Source organism: Daldinia loculata (genome assembly GCF_022478755.1).
Source record: "Daldinia loculata strain CBS 113971 unplaced genomic scaffold F4817scaffold_1, whole genome shotgun sequence".
Classification (NCBI taxonomy): domain Eukaryota; kingdom Fungi; phylum Ascomycota; class Sordariomycetes; order Xylariales; family Hypoxylaceae; genus Daldinia; species Daldinia loculata.
The window spans coordinates 489,312-508,819 of record NW_026054855.1 but is presented as its reverse complement, the minus strand read 5'-3'; the positions used below and the strand labels follow the sequence as shown (position 1 = coordinate 508,819).

General features: G+C 47.5%; 5 protein-coding genes across 5 annotated transcripts; 4 read left to right on the top strand and 1 right to left on the bottom strand.

Moving 5' to 3' along the window:
- Positions 1-42: 42 nt before the first annotated feature.
- F4817DRAFT_4311 (WD40 repeat-like protein) lies at positions 43-3,983 on the top strand. The gene is made up of 4 exons (XM_049307462.1): positions 43-713; positions 771-2,716; positions 2,775-2,887; positions 2,945-3,983. The coding sequence occupies exons 1-4, from the start codon at positions 147-149 to the stop codon at positions 3,811-3,813; spliced, it is 3,495 nt and encodes a 1,164-aa protein (XP_049163873.1). The 5' UTR covers positions 43-146; the 3' UTR covers positions 3,814-3,983.
- Positions 3,984-5,395: 1,412 nt separating this feature from the next.
- Positions 5,396-9,379, bottom strand: F4817DRAFT_322228 (uncharacterized protein). The gene is made up of 8 exons (XM_049301374.1): positions 9,319-9,379; positions 8,525-9,254; positions 8,197-8,442; positions 7,845-7,947; positions 6,809-7,735; positions 6,718-6,751; positions 6,508-6,661; positions 5,396-6,454 (listed from the first exon to the last, which is right to left on the bottom strand). The coding sequence occupies exons 2-8, from the start codon at positions 8,642-8,644 to the stop codon at positions 5,987-5,989; spliced, it is 2,052 nt and encodes a 683-aa protein (XP_049163872.1). The 5' UTR covers positions 8,645-9,254; positions 9,319-9,379; the 3' UTR covers positions 5,396-5,986.
- Positions 9,380-10,242: 863 nt separating this feature from the next.
- Positions 10,243-12,374, top strand: F4817DRAFT_322223 (citrate synthase-like protein). The gene is made up of 4 exons (XM_049301373.1): positions 10,243-10,699; positions 10,755-10,819; positions 10,882-11,075; positions 11,126-12,374. Exons 1-4 carry the CDS (start codon positions 10,580-10,582, stop codon positions 12,166-12,168), a joined length of 1,422 nt encoding a protein of 473 aa, XP_049163871.1. The 5' UTR covers positions 10,243-10,579; the 3' UTR covers positions 12,169-12,374.
- Positions 12,375-13,226: 852 nt separating this feature from the next.
- On the top strand, positions 13,227-14,845 carry F4817DRAFT_4206 (mitochondrial carrier). Its single transcript, XM_049307444.1, has 3 exons — positions 13,227-13,654; positions 13,741-14,413; positions 14,490-14,845. The coding sequence occupies exons 1-3, from the start codon at positions 13,420-13,422 to the stop codon at positions 14,542-14,544; spliced, it is 963 nt and encodes a 320-aa protein (XP_049163870.1). The 5' UTR covers positions 13,227-13,419; the 3' UTR covers positions 14,545-14,845.
- A 2,630-nt stretch (positions 14,846-17,475) lies between these two features.
- F4817DRAFT_322217 (salicylate hydroxylase) lies at positions 17,476-19,157 on the top strand. The gene is made up of 2 exons (XM_049301372.1): positions 17,476-18,564; positions 18,638-19,157. Exons 1-2 carry the CDS (start codon positions 17,725-17,727, stop codon positions 19,079-19,081), a joined length of 1,284 nt encoding a protein of 427 aa, XP_049163869.1. The 5' UTR covers positions 17,476-17,724; the 3' UTR covers positions 19,082-19,157.
- The last annotated feature ends 351 nt before the right edge of the window (positions 19,158-19,508 follow it).

Below are 19,508 nucleotides of genomic sequence, written 5' to 3'. Positions count from 1 at the left end.
TTAATCGTTTTTAACTTGATTTAAAAATTAATAATATTAAATTTTTATTTTTAATCCGCCAATTTAATTATTATGTAATGCAACTAATTGCCGATTTCAGTTTACATTTTTGAATTGTTACTAGTGGAGACCAACGCCTACTCACGATGGCTAGGAACCCATCGAGGACCTCTTCTGGTCGAGGGGCTTCTATCGATTTAACTACTATTAATGATGAAGATGAAGATTATGTTGCCACAAGTTTAAACCGGCCTTATAGCTCGCCGCAAGAACGCCGTAAACGCCGTTGCTCTTCGCCTAACTCTCGTTCAAGAATTAACGCGTCGAACGCGCCAACTTCTACCCATATCGAATCTCGCTCTCGCTTCTTATCGACGTCGCCGCAAAACCCTCATAAAGCTGACAACCACCAGTCTAAACGCCAAAAACTATCGAATGGCACCGCCTATAAAGCAGCTTCCCCAATCCCGGACACAGAGGCATTGACAAAATGCTTGCAGATGCAGGTATTCCCACACCTCGACGCCGCCGTCAAGGAGCTGGATAAGAATATCTTCGACGTCGAAAAGCTCGGCGGGAAAATTATTAGTACGATCGCCGATGATGACTTCCAACTGCACTTCCACAAAGGCAACGGCCGTCTCCCTCCGAATATTGAGTCGTCTATTATTGGGCGCATTTATAAATTAGTAGCCGAATTAACGGCGGGAAATGTAAGTTTTCCCGTTCTCAATATTCCTTTCCAGGGTAGCACCTCTGACATCTTACAGGAATTCCGACACCGTCTTACTACTTGTGCGGCTTCGCAGTCGGCACTGGTGCCCGCTAAAGGGTCCATAGCAAAGACGATCCCGAGTATTCTTCCCTCTATCGAGAAGCCACCATCTGAGTTGGCGTCGAATCACAATGTCGAGGACGATACCGACGACTCGTACGACGACGATGCCTCGTGTAGCGATGAAGCGTATATTTGTGAAACCGAAGAGAAATTGAACGATATTATCGAAGAAGTTCTCCAGGAAATCCGGAAGTATCTCCAAACCCAGTCAAGAAAGAAACAGCTAGCTTCACCACGGCATTTACGACCAAAGTCAAAGATTACGCGTCCAAGCAAAAGCCACGAGCCCGATGGGAAAGATTCGCCCGCAAACGTGAACAACCGATGGTCCAACCTGTCCGATATACCATATCAAGCTTCAAAGTTTCGGGGTAAGATCAGATATGGATTAAGCCATGGTTGTCATATCAAGCTTCACTCATGCGACCTGCGCCATCCTACTGTTTACCACGTCGACTTCTACGATCTCGAGACCAAATATCTTCGATATGTGGCAAGGTCTCTATGTAACAGGGAGTCTACTAAAGCTAAGAGGTCAGACACCAAGGATTTACGCCATCTGATGAAGAAGTTTGGAGAGTTAAGAACTCTTATTCTCGAAGCTCATCGTCGCCGTTACGATCAATTTGATCCACCACCTTGGCTCCTACTGCAGCGTTCTATAGAAAGTCTTCAAAACTTCCTAAATGACGTACTTCACAAACAAGTGAACCTAGAGCCTATATTATTAACTTTCGCACGAGATGAGAGGAACAGTAAGAATGCGAATATTATCAAGAGAGCGAACGTTGTGCCACTATCACTATACGCAAGGGAGATGGCGGGCAACCGCCTCGGGGGTCTTAGGGTCTATCACTCCTATACCACGATATTCACGAGCAATAGAGAGGACTTCTTGGAGCCCAAGGTTGAATGGACCAACTGTGCCGGGGATATCATGACTATCAGCTGGCTGCCGGATGCTACACGCTTCGTCTGCGGCGCGACCACTCATTCCGACTCGCATAATCAACAGTATAATAAACCTGGCAACCTTCTATTCGGCGATGCGTCATTGAAGACATTAAGAGCGTATCCCGATCACCGTATACCCCGTCCGCTCGTTGCGCATGGCGACAATGCTTTGGAAGCAATGAGGGAAAGTCAAGATCCTTGGCTGTTCACGTCTGTGGTTTCGTCAGATTATGATCCCGTCTTTGACTTTGCGTTTACCTCAAGCTTCGACAATACGGTCAAGGTCTGGCACACAACTGAAGGGGCTATAGCACTTCGCGAAACGTGGTACCACGAGGGCCGCGTCAATTTCGTCGTGACGAATAAAAGTAAACACGGTAGTAAGGTCGCCACAGCCACCGATGTTCCTACAAGAGCAGTACGGGTTTATTATACGCAACGTGACAGGTCGGGCAATTACTCGCAAGCCTACAGATATAAAGAGTTCTCTTGTAAGCGAGTACATGGTGAAGACTACGTCCCCTCGGATAAATGGGCCTACTTCCCGTCCGCCATCCGCTGGGGAATAGACTCAAGCGTGAACCATCTCCTGCTGATCGGATACTCGCCAAGGAGCCTTAACAATGACGACAGTGAGATTCCTGAAGAGAAGCGTTCTACTGGAGAGCTCTGTTTATGGGATATGAATACATATACCGAGGTCAAGGTCAATAGTGCGGCTACTTCGAATGTATTCGAAGTTGTGTGGCATCCTTGTCGGCCAGGCTTTGCCGCGGCAACTTCGGCGTCACAGACCTCTGAGAAGCTAGAGGAGCATATTCGAACGCAGATTCGTATCTTTGAGTTGAACGAGGCGTCGGGCCAATATAGCGTCGTGAAAACACTCGATTGCCCTGCCATTGACATCAATGAGCTTGCAATCAGGTATGAACGCACTACCCCTACTAAGTTGCCTAACGTAAGGAGCTAACATTAGATATAGGCCCAACAGTATTCTATACTCGTACATCGCCGCCGGCTGTACTGACGGCAAAGCCTACGTCTGGGACTCGGCCGCGAGCGAGGACCAACCAATGTGTGTCCTCGAACATGGCGGTAAGCATCAAATTTTATACACGTATGAATCCGGAGATTAGGCTAATGATATATTAGATCCGGTTGAAGAAGTTATCGGAAACAGAGAGCAGGAAGATGTCGGAGTTAAGTTTATAGCGTGGGCCACATCCCCCGATCGTCTATATACAGGTTCATCCGACGGGTTTGTTAAGGTGTGGAATATACGACAGGGGAAGGGAGAGTTGGTGAGAGACCTTATCGAAGTGGCAGCACCCATCACAGCCGGTGCTTTCTCACCGGATTTTACCAAACTTCTTATTGGAGACGGTAGTGGACGAGTATATCTAATGGATATGGAAGACGATGAAGAGAATAACGGCCAGAATAACCCAGCCGCCACTTCTTTAGGGGTTGTCAACATGCAGGTCAACGGTAAGCAACGCGCAATCCGTCGGCCTCGCCCCTTTATTCCTCACCCTGAAGTCCCCCCTCCGAACCAGGATGGAAATGATGAATATTCAAACCAACCTCAATACCAACTGGGCCAGAGAAGAGCAATAGAATACTTGGAAACATCACACCTCGCTCTCCATCCTGACCCCACCATCGGCGCCGTTCAGGGCCCAGCGTACCCCGAAACAGGCCTCTACCGAGCAGAAGCTCATCTCAGCGGAGATCCCCAAGCACCGCTCCTAAGCGGATTCGAAAGCCTACAGCGGGCCAACCAGTCCTTCTCCCGAACAACTAGGTTCCGGAGACAGAGGAGCGTGGATGACATGGCGTGGGACTTGCAGGCGCGAAATGCGGCCGTAGATGCGGATGTTGAGGAGATGCTGGATCCGGATACCCGCTCTGCGCTTGAGGCTGAGGGGGCGGAGCTTGGGGAGGCGTTGGTGGGGTTTGAGTATGAAGATGAAGATGAAGATGAAGATGAAGAATGTGGCTACGATGCGGATGAGGAGTAAGTATTTGAAGTAAGCATCGTTGAGGTCTTGCGAAAGGAGGTGTAAATACGTAGGGTAAGGGATGAGGAATGAGCTTGTTGGCTTGGCTTGGCTTAATTAGCTAGGTAGCTATGCGTTAGGTACTCATGGACGGCGGAGGAAATTATAATATTATTAATTGCATTGTGAAACTTTTTCGTAAGGCTTTTTATTAAATTATAGTTCTACGTAAAATGAGTAGTAAGCTTTACTTACCTATAATTTCAGGGGAGTTTCTTTGTTAAGTTATGCGGCTAGTAAAACTTATGATTTCATTGATTTTGTAAATAATCTTCACTTTTGGTTTTATCATAGTCGGTCACGGTTTATAAAGTAACTTGCTTCCACTATTGTTCTTCGGCAACATTAACATATTTAACCTGGGCGGTTTACGGTGCAGCTATCGTCGGTTCACGAGAGCGAGATTTGCCGTTTCCTGGGTAGATCTTCCCGGACCGGTCCCGTACCCAAGAGGTATTTAAGGTACTGTAAACAAGCTAAGCTATGTATTTTCGGCTTCGTTCCGTCTCCGCTGTATAGTATGTGTTTGAGGTATAAGAAGCTAGTACGGCCACGATATTGCCGGTTGAAAATAGTCCGGACTTTTCATACCGTAGGTATAATATCATATTCACAGTACAGTACAGTACAGTACGCTAATTTCCCCTACTACCGCAAGCTCCCGCCCCGCCCGAGACAGTCCGAGATTACGAATCGATAGCTCGAAAGCCCGAGGCAAGTTACTTTTATACCTATTCCACATCACGTAGGTATCTAGATAAGTTCGAAAAGGGGGCCAGATAACCTGGTACCTAAAACAGCTATTGCGCATACTAGGTACCTAAGACAGCAGCTTGAAGAGGTAGGTAGGTAGGTAGGTAGTTACCATTATCACATGTACCTATACCGTCGGAGGATATCCAAACACGTCGCATTCTCGCCCATGCGCCCCCACCGAAGGAGCAGCGCCAAGAGGGACTACCTACCTACCTATCTACTTACCTTTATGTATTATATTTTATATTGCCAAATAACGGCCACGCCGCGAGCCGGGAGACGGTTGAATTAGTTACATGTGCTACATCTAGGTATGTAATATATAGTACGCAGAGAACGGGCTAGTAATTTATTTATTCTGTACTTCGTACAAGCCCCCGAGAAGGAATTAGTTATATTACCTACCGGCTGGAGTTGTCGAAACCCGCGTTAACCGCCGGCCTTTTACCGCTGCCCGTAGGTACTACGACGGTATGGAAACGTAAGTCTGCTTGTTTGTATGTATGTAGTTGGATCTATGGACGCGGTAGCTATACACTACCCATATGAATGAATGCAAGTACCTAATATATGTGGCGAATGTACGGGATATAAACTATAGGCTAAGCGAGCTCGAAGGACAACTTATAAGGCCTACATGCATGATGCAGTCAGTTTACCTGGTTACCATTTGAGCGACTCTACAATGTGACAGTATAGCGTAGCTACTACTCAATGATAAACGCCCTTTAATATAAGCTTGATGATGCTCACTCAGCAATATCCGACCATATACCTCGAGCCATGTCACAAGAGAGTCCAGTGTGCAAATTCGCAAACGTAACTTTCCGCAAGAAAATTATTCTCAATAACTATGAAGCTACCTGGCTTCAGAACCCTTCAGAGCAAGGAGTTGCCAAAAGTGCCGCCCCTTGCCTTTTTTTTTCTGTCCTTAACGCCTTCTCTGCTGAATACTATACATTATGCAATCTGTACCAACATTGTCTTGCTCGGTAGTGCAAGCCAATGCCAGAATCGCGAAGATGAAGAAAATGAATACAATGAATAGAACGCAACCTCCCCTGATGCAGCTGTCCATCGACCTATACTCGAAGTTGACTAACCTAGTATAATGTGACGTCAATATCAACGAGGACCTGCGCCTAACTAAAGGTCCTATGAGGCCCAACGGAGAATACCACCAACGCCGTTCCATGCTACGTGATTCGTAAAGTGGTTGCAGGTTGTACTATTGAAAATGATCTCCATCTGCAACCGTCCATTAGGATTATTCGGAGAGAAAATTTTGAGAATTCCCTAGAAGCCTAGTGGGTACCAAGACCCGGACACCAATTCAACCCAATTAATATCTTCCAAACCCATTTTCATTCGACCAATCCTACTGGTCGGCAGGAGGCGCTGGAAACGCAAATCCCGGCGGGAAGACGGGCATTCCGTTGGGTCCCGTTCCGATTCCGAAAGGAAATGCTGGGACAGCCGGTCCGGTGGTAAGTCCATTCCTGTCGGGTTGAACATCCTCTTGTCGCGGGTCCCGATTTCGTCGCCATCGAGTGAGGTCTCCTTCGTCGCTGTCGCCTGGACCACGGCTGGACTTTGGCCCGTGTCTTCCACCCTTGTCAGTCTGCATGCGTCGACTGATGGCCTTCGATGAGACGCCAGCACCAATCTCAATGTCTGGCTCCTCAACTACCATGCCTGACTCGATAGCACGGCCACCACTTCCACCATATTCAGCAGTCAACATCCACTTTCGGTCAGCCTCGGTCAATTTGCTGATAGGAATGACACTAATGCCTGTTTGGTAGTCACTGCAGTCACGAGGACCGAACCCTACTCCCCAACGAGTCTGTCTCTGTGTTAGCAGTGTAAGGCATGATAATAACTCTCGAGGTTACTTACACGAAAAGTGCTGCTCTCCATAGCCTCCTTAGCAGTAACAGCATCTCGGCGGGTGACCATCTTAACAAATGCATGACGCTTGTCTTTGTTGACGATGCAGGTCTGTACTTGACCATGGCGGTTGAAAACACTACGCAACTCGCTCTCAGGACAACTATGTACATTTGTTAGTTTGCAGTGCATTTCCTAGTGAATAGATATGTTACTTACGTGACACCTCCTACGAACAAAGTCCTACTCAAAACTAGAAATCGTGTTAGTGTATAGAGTTACAATAGATATACAAATTATTGTTATTTACCTTTGATGTGACCCTGGGGGATAGTCCTGTCAAACTCAACCCATTTAGCAGTCGGCTGGGGAAAGCCGTGTGCAGGACTTGGGCTACGACCACGGCGTCCAGGACTACGCTGTCGATACCCGGTGCCTCCTGTGCGTCCTAGACCAGGAGAGTTACGTCCATAGCTGCCATATTCACGATCAGAGCGACCACGGGGAGAATCACGCGCATCCCAATGACGCTGGGGCGAACGCGACCTCGACCGATTGCGATATCTATTTGGAGATCTCACTTGCTGAAATTCGTGGTCACGTGATTCGTCAGGTCGAAAGCCACCTTGACCCCACGAACCAGCATACGGAGGCTGACCTACCGGGGGCACTGCAGCTGGATTAGCAGCAGGGGGTGTAGACATACTGGTGCTCTGCATGCTAGCTATGATGGCTGGAATCTTATCGAACGGCACGCCCTGGTCGGCAAGAAGCTTGATCAACATAACTTGCTGCTGGACACTGGGGTCCATACCAGGAGTCGGTGCCGCAGGAACAGCAGAAGCTACACCTGGAAAGCCCGCGGCTTGATTACTAGCATTCACCTGAGGCACAGGGGTATGAACCTGAACTTGACCTGGTTGAGGGAACGGGTACTGCATGCCCGGTAGATTTACATGTTGCTGAGGTGGTGCTGAATAAGAAACAGGAGGCTGGCTTTGGGTTAGGGGAAGGATAGGAGGTTGAGTTGCACTTGTCTGTGCCGGCGGTACGCTGTACGCGCTAGCTTGAGCCTGAACATTGTTGTTGGTGGGCGTAGCTGTGACATTCTGTCGGGCTATGTTGGCGAGTGCCTCCATGATTGCGTTCGGAGCCTCGACAGCATGTGGCTTGTTCTCGGTCAAACCTGGTAAACCAGGGCCTGGAGGAGGACTGCCAACTGGTGTTGTGGATTCGTCTACAAGAACAAACAAGGGTCAGATAGGTGACCTCAAACAAATGCAAGAGACGGTGAAGAAGTGGGGGTTCTCTATTGTCAAAGTCAAATTCAGGATCGGGAAACCTACCTTTTGCAGCAAATGATTTCATCTTCTCTTTGAATGACTCGATCATGGACCGAGGAAATGTCTGGCCCTTCTCCCAGATATCAATGAGCTTTTTAATCTTATCCTATACGGAACGGTTAGGTAAGTACTTCTTTTAGGTCAATGTTGCAAAAAAGTGTCTTAGTCAGTTAAGCCCGTAGGCGCGCGAGCAGCAGCAAGCAGCAAGTTACCATGGCAATGGTAATAAAGATAGCCTAACCACTAGGAAATAGCACGACTAGATGTGGCTTATCCTAGGAGCATCGTGACCGAAGCAGATGCTATCGCCAAAACTACGAACTGTATGCGACGACGAATGTATGATAAAGCGTACCTTTTGTTCTCCGGGAGCGTTCTGAAAGATGTCATTCATAAGCACAGGAAGCAGTTCCGTTACTCTATGCACGCCAGCAGCGTAGGTTCCATCCTTTGCAGAACTATTGATAGGTTGACCTTGATGTTTGGCTTGGTCAACCCATTTGCGAGTTACGGAATCTACGACGTAGAGCACTCCTAACTTGTGAGTTGCGGGGGCTTTCTTGAAGTGGGTGTAGATCTTTTGGATGAGTACGGATTCCGACTGTGACGTAGATAACCAAATTAGCATCTATTCATATACGCGCCGATGCATCGACGTGCGCAGTTGTGCAGTCTAGTCTTACCTGGACGTTGTCGACACACAAGCTGGTCAATGCCACAATACGGGATTGGGTAACTCCGGGTGGTTTTAGATTTTGCATGGCATTCAAGCCAGCCTCAAGCTCTGTTACGGGCGACGACATGATTGCTCTAGGGCTCTCTTGAATACTTGGGGAGAACGGCAAGCACACAATGTACAGCGAGAACAGGCTCGCAGCACCTGTGGAATGATATACGATAGAGTCGCGATAGTCACCCAAGTATTAAGAGGGTTTATCTTGCTTCGTCTAGCTTTTCGGGCGATTACTTGTATTTCTTGCCGCGGCCTAACGAGTTACAGCCGTCAAAAGGCAAATCTAGGTAAAAGTCGATGATTTCCAAGTGTCTTTTTTCAAAGTAGTAATGATTGAACGAATGATGAAAATGTCCAGCGATGCCGAGTAATTTGATGCGACAGTGAGAAACACCACTAAAGCTTTTTGCACCTCTACTACGGCCTGGGAAGCTTGATCCCGGTACGAGTGTCGAGTGTTTGTTAGAAACCTGACTGTGTTGTTATGGTAAGCTGGGAATAGTGGCGCGGATTGGGATACTGGCGCGACCAATTCGATGCAGCTATATGAAGAAGTCGGCAGAATTTACAGGGTGTTGATGCGATGCGATGAAAAGTTGATGTGGGATATTTACCGCGGATGTGGTGGAAAGTGTTAGGAAAGAGGAGACGCCGCAAGTTCTAAAGCTTTAACTTGTTGGCTGGCAAGATTTTTTTTTTTCAGTCGCGTGTTGCAGAGGTGGGGGGTTGAGGGAGCACTCGTACTTGCCCAGCCACAAGTACCCACTGTTCTTTTCGCACTTGCCTTACGCTTTCCTTGCCTTGGTGCTTTAGCGCTGCCTTAGTACTTAGGTACCTATCCTACAATCGAGATCAGAACCAAATTTTGCATGAGCTTTAGGTAGGTAATTATAAGTTTTGTGACAGTCTGGTTTTGTGACCGTCGAGTAGAATTATATTACACACTTTCTCTATGACGGCAAGGTATGCTCAACCAGTACAAATATAGTACAGCGCATGAGATGTTACCCCCGGTAGCAATATGTGACCAAGATGCGTTTTGATTGTTATCAAGCAGGGGACTAATTCATATCTCCAACTAAGCAAACACTTCAAGTCTTGTACATACTTCAAACCATCCATATCAACCACTAGCCTCATGTAATTCAATAACGATCTACCATGGATTATCAGCTGATACATATAAGAATAAGAGGGCAGTATTTGCTGAATCACTACATAACACAGGGTCTATGCAAGACCAGAGGATTGAATGTATCTAGCAACAGCTGTCCACCGTTGTCGGGCATTTAAATCCTACTCTCGATCCTACTCACTCACGTAAGACCCAAACCAAACGTAAAGGCTTGCGAAGACTGAACGCAACAAGACGTAATGCACATCTAATTTGAGTACTACATCGTAGCAACCAACTCCTTCCTCCCCAACGAACAGATAATTGCTTGCATATTTATCTTTATATGTATTTGCAAAAAAAGTGAAGCTAAATAGGTTGACGTCAACGTTACAAGGCAAGGTAGGGGATGTGTGATAGGAAGGCTACATGCCGGGAAAAAGAGACCGTTTACACAGGTTCTATTCGCGGATATTGCGGGCACTAAATATTCGCAGAAACGTCTTTTATTGGTCGTCCTTTCTGCCGTAGTAAGTTTTTGGTGAGGCTTCGGCCCCAATTGGCAGCGACCTAAGGGAAAGTTGAAAGCACGTACAGTAGGTAGTGATAGAATATGTACATGTGTCACAGGCGGTAGATATAGGATGAGATCAGGTACCCTTCCGTAGTTCACAACAGATGCCGGACCCGCTAAATTTTTCTTCGGGCTTCCCCCATCCAACCGAGACCGCCCCTAGTCCGTCACCCAGTCAATTAACCAAGGTAAAAGATACTTTTCGCTCTTGAGGCATTTCATCACTCTTTTTATCCTTTTTCAAGAAGCCCTATTACCTCTTCCAATTTCCTGTTTTTACCATAATAATTCAATTGCTTCGCGCTGCATCATCAGCCATGGCGTCCACCCTTCGTCTGAGCTCCTCTGCCTTTCGAACTACGCTTCGGGCCCCCAGTTTTGCGGCCCGTACCACAGCGTTCAACGCAGCACGATGCTATTCTTCTTCTAAAAGCCAGGTAAGTAAAATTCCAATTTCCTTATGCGGCATCTCAAGCTTACCAATTCGTCTAGACCTTGAAGGAACGCTTTGCCGAGCTGCTCCCCGAGAAGATTGAAGAGATCAAGAACCTAAGAAAGTAGGTTTTCAATATTTAAAATTATATTGCCCCACGCACAAAAGCTCATGGTTCGTGCACAGAGAGCATGGCTCCAAGGTCGTCGACAAGGTCACCCTCGACCAGGTCTATGGTGGTGCCCGAGGAATTAAAGCTCTAGTATGGGAAGGTTCAGTCCTCGACGCCGAGGAGGGTATCCGCTTCCGAGGCAAGACGATCCCCGAGTGCCAGGAAATTCTTCCTAAGGCCCCCGGCGGCAAGGAGCCCCTGCCCGAAGGTATGAAAAAAAATCTCGTAGTTAGTAAGGGCGCCGGCTAATTATTACAGGTCTTTTCTGGCTGCTCCTGACCGGTGAGGTCCCTACTGAGCAACAGGTTCGCGACCTCTCTGCTGAGTGGGCCGCTCGATCCGATGTGCCCAAGTTCGTCGAGGAACTTATCGACCGCTGCCCTACCGACCTCCACCCGATGGCGCAGTTCTCCCTTGCTGTCACCGCACTTGAGCACACCTCGTCTTTCGCTAAGGCATATGCCAAGGGTATCAACAAGAAGGACTACTGGGGATACACCTTTGAGGACTCCATGGACTTGATCGCCAAGCTCCCCACTATTGCTTCTCGCATCTACCAGAATGTCTTCAAGGGCGGAAAGGTTGCGCCGGTTCAGAAGGACAAGGACTACAGTTTCAACTTCGCTAACCAGCTAGGCTTTGGCGAGAACAAGGACTTCATCGAGCTGTTGCGACTATACCTGACCATCCACACTGACCACGAGGGTGGCAATGTCAGCGCCCACACTACTCACCTTGTTGGCAGTGCTTTGAGCTCTCCTTTCCTATCGCTCGCCGCTGGTCTAAACGGTCTTGCCGGCCCCCTTCACGGCCTTGCCAACCAGGAGGTCTTAAACTGGCTTACTGAGATGAAGAAGGTGATTGGTGATGACCTAAGCGACGCTAAGATCACCGAGTACTTGTGGTCCACTCTCAACTCCGGCCGAGTTGTCCCCGGTTACGGCCACGCCGTTCTCCGCAAGACGGACCCCCGATACACCGCTCAGCGAACATTCGCCCTAGAGAAGATGCCCAACGACCCCATGTTCCAGCTAGTCAGCCAGGTTTACAAGATCGCCCCCAAGGTCCTGACCGAGCACGGCAAGACCAAGAACCCGTACCCCAACGTCGATGCTCACTCCGGTGTCCTCCTCCAGTACTACGGCCTGACTGAGGCTAACTACTACACTGTCCTATTCGGCGTCTCGCGTGCCATTGGTGTGCTGCCGCAGCTCATCATCGACCGTGCCGTCGGTGCGCCGATCGAGAGACCCAAGAGTTTCTCTACTGCTAAGTGGATCGAAATCTGCCAGAAGCTATAAGGGAATGAGGAGCGCATTTTTCCTTTCGTCTGAAAAGAGCATGTTTCACAAACGGAAATAGAACGGTCTACCGAGAGCAGTGGTGTATCATGGGGGGGTTGAATTAGAGATGCTCCTAGCGATACCAAAAAGCTGCGCTTGTACAATAATACGTCATGATTGAGTTTTGTATAGGTAGATGCAATTGAACATTTAACTACTTGCAACATTCTACTCATTATTAGAAGATACTTGAGTTCATTGAATCTATAGGTAACTTTGTAAAAGCCATCAAAAGCCACATGGAGTGTAAGTCTAGCAGGTTCGATAAATTTGGTGGCGCTTGCATAGGTATATGTACGAAGCCGATGGTCCAACGATACCGATATTAATAGAATATTAATAAATCAGGGAGATTTGGGGGGAAATCCGGGCAGCTTGTTGAGGTAGAACTAAGCTAGCAAACATGGTTGGTTGATGGGGAAGCCGCGATATTATCGGGCGGCGTATCGCTGGGATCTTGGCAATTGTTGAGAGAGCGTTCAACAAAGTTCCCGAGGGATCTGAGGCCCGGAGATAGTGCTGATGTACTTGCTATACTTATTATACGGCTTGGTAATAGTGGCTTGGAAAGAATAATCCTATCAGCTGAAGTCAGGCTGAAAATATACGGAATATCTATCTCATTCCAGTTATTAAAAATTAAAAAGGAATCAGAAATCAAGATAAATCTACCATTGACCATATGATAGGTATTTCGAGTCGTCCAGTAATAAAGCAATTGAATCTTGTAATCTACAGGTGGTTACGTAGGTAACGCTAGTAGGTATTAACTCCTATTCCATTGGCTAAATACAGGCGCTAGAATATACTAGTGGTACCTATCATTTACCACATGCGGCCGAGGCTTCTTGACCTTGTTGACCTAACTACCTAACTGGCTTGCTGACCACCGCCCCCTCGTAGCTCCCTCCGTTGTACGTTGCAGGCTTACGGCAATCGTAATCCGTTCACCGACACCAATCATACGCCCGTTCTGCTGGGAAACTCCCCGACTCCGATCCCTTATTGCCTTTGCGTTTTGACTTCCCCGTCTCTCCCCGTCTCACAAAATCAACTTTACCATCCATCTTCTTTTTTTATCCCTCATCGTCAATCGACATCCTCTTCGAAGGTTAATCCGCCGTCCTCCCCTCCCTTTTACTCTACTTGCGAAGAAGCACCCGATTGCCTTGGTCAGGCCCCTTTCCGTCAAACGAATCCTATCTGGAAATGTCCACCGCCACCGTTGCCGCCTCCGGGGCCGTCCCCCCTCTGACGGAGAATAAGCTGGAGAAGAAACCTATCAAGTTCTCCAACTTGCTGCTCGGCGCCGGCCTCAATTTGTTCGAGGTCACTACGCTCGGCCAGCCCCTGGAGGTCTGCAAGACTCATCTCGCTGCGAACAGAGGCGATTCCTTCGCTTCTGCTCTGCGCTCCATCTGGAACCGTGGCGGTGTCTTTGGATGTAAGTAGTCATCAGCTCCATTATTTTGCCATTGAAATCCCCATCCGAATAAAACACCCCGCTAACATGTAGTCTCCTCGTCGCAGTCTACCAGGGTCTCATTCCCTGGGCCTGGATCGAAGCCTCGACCAAGGGCGCCGTGTTGCTCTTCGTCGCTTCCGAAGCTGAATACTATGCCCGAGTCGCAGGCGCTTCGGACTTTGGCAGTGGCATCATCGGTGGTGTGACGGGTGGTGTCGCACAGGCATATGCCACCATGGGTTTCTGCACCTGCATGAAGACGGTCGAGATCACGCAGCACAAGCTGGCGGCGTCGGGCGTCAAGCCGCCAAGCACGTTCCAGACTTTCATGGGAATTTACCGCAAGGAGGGTATCCGGGGTATCAACCGCGGCGTCAACGCTGTGGCGATCCGCCAGATGACCAATTGGGGTTCGCGCTTCGGTCTGTCGCGTCTGGCCGAACAGGGCATCCGCCGCGTCACCAAGAAGGAGAACGGCGAGAAGCTTAGCGCACTTGAGAAGATTACCGCTTCTGCCCTAGGTGGTGGTCTCTCGGCCTGGAACCAGCCGATCGAGGTCATCCGCGTGGAAATGCAGAGCAAGAAGGAGGATCCCAACCGTCCCAAGAAGATGACGGTCGGAAACACTTTCAAATACATCTACGAGTCCAACGGTATCAAGGGCTTGTACCGCGGCGTGATGCCGCGTATTGGGTTAGGCGTTTGGCAGACGGTTTGCATGGTGGCTATGGGTGATATGTAAGTTTTTTTCCCGGCGCAAACAAGAACAAGAACAAGAACAAGAACTACGTTGCTAACCAGAACCGTGAAACAGGGCCAAGAGTTACGTTGAAAAGCTGACCGGCGATAAGGTCACTGCTAAGCATTAGGCGGCGTTTTACACGGATGGGATACCTCGTATGACGATAGAATAAGACACGGGGCCCGGAGGTACCCTTCTGGGGTTTTGCGGTTTTGTTACGTATAGAGTACTTTTTTACGTTCGGCCGGTATTGCCCGGATTAACATTTGTGCCTGGTTGAGTAATATCACGGCGGCATCTACCCAGTTTTTGTTACGATCTATACTAGAGGCTCGATCATCACAATACAGAGTGTTGTGGTTTGGGGTCGGTATATTTGCACATGTTATCTCTATGTTTTGTGATGTGAATGCCAATGTAACATGTGATTTACGGTGTTAGGATGTAATGGGTTGACATGTGATATTTCCGTGATTGGCAGTGGGCGGTTACATACCATCAACCCCTGTAATTATCTACCTAGCTATAGTATACTAGCCGTGATATTGTTCATTAATGTTATAAGAGACATAGATATACTTAGGTGGATCCCAACAGGGTTGCTGCGAATATATAAGTCTTGGGGTATACTATTGGTTAATAAAATCTCGGGGCTAGGATAGGGGAAGGAGACAGCTTCAAGACTAACAAGATAGCCTCATATTTAATTCAGTAACCATGTACTACATATGACAATCAGAGTCTCGCCAGTCTTGCGCCTACAGCATGGAGATGGCCCAGAAGTTTATATATCTCTTCCTATACATTTCCTAGACCTAGTAGGAAGAGCATCACATACTCATCCAACATACTCCTTCACGGAACCAAATCAATTACTTTTCAATTTATTACTGCTCTTCTAGGTCCTACCCCCAGGCCGAGGAAGACGCTTTCTCGGAATTAACCGGTGTGCTGTATACCTAAGTATGGACTCGAAGTCAAAGACCAGAGTGTATTTGTCAGGGTATAAGCGGGTTAGGGGTAGATTCAGGGGTAGGTCTACTAGGATTGAGTATATAAGAGGCGCGCAGCGCTCTCGTAAGAGGATAAAAGGCAGGCCACGATGGTTCAATTATATCTAGTTATCCTGACATTCCCTCTATGTATGACGTTCATCAAGGGTACAATATCTGACAAAAAATCTACGATGTCGAAAGCCCCGATTGGGCATATGAGGTATGCTTTACTTTTACGGGCGATAGAATCGAGGAGCTATCAAGAACCATCTTCTAAAAACTAGCACACAACCGAAAGGATCCACCATGTCAAAAAGTTAGTCTCGTTAACACCCGTTTTCCCATCGACGTCGAAACTTACGACATCCAGGCCCAGCAGCAAGTATACGACTTATTCTCTTTAACCACCCACGAGACACTCGCGCTTAACGGCTCCCTCTTCCTCGAGAATCAACAGCCGTTTCCTACCGGGGGTGATAACCTACTATCCGCCCCGCTCATCGTTTACTCGCTAGATGGAGAGGAGCTCAAGAAAAAGGCAGTAAAACTAGGTGAAGATCTCCGTCAGATCCTCCACAGAGCTACCGGCTGAAAGGAGATGCACATATATGCCAACTATGCTTTTGGAACTGAGATGAAGGAGCTAATATACGGACACGAGGAGTGGTGTTAGAAGAAGTTACTTAATCCCAAGAACGAGTATCGTCCCGATCGTAAAATCGTCTACTACGCGCCTATCGCCTAGGTGTGTAATTTCTGTCACGAGGTGGACCAAGAAGCATGGAAACACCTTCGTTATTCCGCGAGAAACTCTAAGCTAGCTACGGGAGCCTACGGCTATATATACTAACAGTGTTCTTTGTTCTAGATGCCTCATCTAGAATCCTAGCAGTTTCAACTTGGAATCCTAGTGGTTTGCAAATGGTGCGTTGCCAAGGGGCTCCTCATTACCTCCTAATATTCTTTGTTCGTGGACCTTTAGCGGCTTTTGTGCTTCGACAGATAGATAGGCGATGTCTAGCATCCGTAAATTACTGTATACCGTAGTTAAAGCAGTGTAGGTGGCTATAAGTCGCTAAACTCAACCAGCAACACGATTATCTCTTCGCGTAACATAGCATCAGATAAAAATATGATTACGTATACCATGTAATCCACGTTTTAGATAAATTTGTAGTGTCTGATTCATACCGTTTGTATTTTCACATTTCACATAATAATATCGTACATAATTTAAAACATGGGATACGTAGCTTGGCCACGCCGAGATTGAACATATATGTATAAAGCCTAGATTTCCTTCTAGATATTTTTTTCTACATTCTCAGTACCCAGCTCTCCACGGCAGACACTAACCCTACTCTCTATTACTCCTGTTAGTCTTCACTTAATAGGGAAAATATATACTAGAGGGGTCTTGGTTTTGAGGTGACAATAAAATGGTGGATGAGTAGCTGGTTCACCAAAGATAATTTCAGGGTACTCTTATAAGGTGATCCCCAACAATCACTTATAAGCTTGGCTTAATAGCTGAAGAGTAAATGACTGGATACGCAAGAAACCATCCTGACTTGTATATAATTCTTACCTTAAGTTATAGTTGGATAATTGGAATAACTCTTCCTGAACGGCTATTCGGTCTATCTACTGGATAAGTCGAATAGTTGTTTTCAACTTCGTACTTTAGCTATCTAGCCACGTAGCTACTAGAACCCGTATCAAGTTCTACTTCTAGTTGTAGGTGTGTACGATTCGTAACATGATGTCGTTCGGTATATTGGTTGGTGGTAATTATTGTGAAATAAAAACTTGGAGATATCTAGATCTAAGGGTATAAAAACCACGAATTAGAAGGACTGTCCCTTGGACGTGCTTTGAAAATATCGAAGGCCTAAGGGAAAAAGCACTCTACTTCACGGTGTAACGAAAACTTGTAGGAAGCTTTCATCTAGAAACATATAACTCGACTATATTCCCTTGAGTTACACAGATCCTTCTGTAGTTATCCGTCCGACCAACCGCCCCCACGATATTGCCTCTAACCTATTCTTATTACCGATACTTTTCCACCTCTCATATGCAATTTGAATCAAGGGATGATCTATCAATTCTATATTTACACAAAGGAGGGAGTTACATCGGCTACCTCCCTGGCCAATGACACGGGGGCTTCTCTGCTTCTAGGAAGTCCCGCCATACGTATATCGATTAGTGCCTATCTAGGAGTTATTATAAGCACCTTTCGTGTATACGAGCGCAAACGCTAGAATTAACACAGCAACTAGATTGAACAGGACGGCAGTTTTATAATCATGAATTCTTCCATTAGAATTGCCATCGTTGGTGGCGGCGTGGCAGGTGCTTCCTTACTCCACGCCCTCGTCAAGTTCTCTCATTTGGACGTACATATCTTCGAGTCTGCCAGTGAATTCAAAGAAGCCGGTATGGCTTTCGGGCTCGCCCGGAACGCGCAAGCTGCCCTCCAGCTTATCGGTCCTTCAGCCGCGCAATGTCTCGAGCGAGCCGGCGCTGTACCGATGCGGGGCGTTCGGTTGATGCTGGCTCGAGGCGAAGGAGCAGGGAGCATTGCCGATGAGACTAACGAAACCGATCAAGGAAAACGTCTTACGAGCATCGTCCACCGAGCAGCCTTTCTAAAGGAACTGCTCGCTGGTATTCCGCAGAATCAAATGCATGCTTCAAAAAGGCTCGAGAAAGTCGACCAGAACGGTTCACTTACGCTTCATTTCACCGACGGAACTACACATGAGTGCGACATCCTCGTTGGCGCCGATGGCATCCATAGCGCTGTTCGAAAACTCATCTTGGGAGAGAACGATGTCGCGGCAGTTCCTCGTAACAGCGGTGGCTGGTTCCTTATGACTCTTCAACCGTTCGACAAGGCTCAGGAGATTTTGGGTAAAGAGCTCGTAGACATCGAGAATGCCCGCGAATATGGTTGGATCGGTCAAAACGCTTTTCTAATGCACAACATTCTAAGTGACGGCGAGTTGGTGCAATTTGCTATCGCGTCTAATGACTCGGAAAATAAGTCCGAATCGTTGGACCGCTGGCAGCGCATTGTAAGCGTCGACGAGATCAAGCAGTTATTCCAAGATTACCCATCTCCCCTTAACAAGGCCGTGGATGAGGTAAGATAACCAACCCTTGGGTTCATTAAGGCAATACGTATTTAGTAGTATGAAGATTTTAACAAACCTGCAGCTGCTTTGCAACCAACCTGAACACAAAGCCTTATACCTCTGGGAGCACCCAAAAGCACCGACTTATGTTTCGGGCCCAATGTGCATCACTGGCGATGCTGCCCATTCAACAACACCATGGCAAGGATCCGGCGGTGGCATGTCTATCGAAGACAGCCTCATCCTTTCTACCCTGTTCGGGCGTGCGAAGACGCCCACCGAGGCCCTTACGGCCTTGAAGGTATATGACCGGGTTCGCCGCCCCCGTACGCAACAGATCGTCGAGTCCAGTCGGGTCACGGGTGATATGATAATGGGGAGGAGTGAAGAAATTGGATTGGACCCGAAGAAATTCGGGTCATTTATGTCAAGGTGGGACTTCATCATCGACATCGATATGGAGAAACACCGCGACGAGGCATTGCAGATGATGGAAGCTGGACTGAAGGAACAGAGTACCATGTAATGCCTATATCATCTTCTTTAAACTATTGTAAATAAAAATTAAGTCTCTATTAAATAGCACTCGAGTTTAAATAAACCTGTAAGAAATGGTTTAAAAGATAAGGGGTTATCGAGGGCAACTTTCGGGTGATGCAACAAGTGAAGTCAGATTACCTTGTAGATCCAGTCACACTTGTATGTTTAAGCTTGTGTACGGTAGCCAACCCTATATTAGGTATCTACTGGAGATTTGGTTCCCAGGTATCTGAGTGAGTAGACATATCCGAGGCCTTACATCTAGTTAAACCGAGCGTAGTGGTATGGGTATAGTAAAGCACCGGTGTCATTTCCGTACTGAATTTACCAGATGTAAACTAGGAGCCACAGCAGTATACCTTGCTGTAAGGCTGTTTCGTAACCCGGGACTCACAGCTACGCTTATGATATCT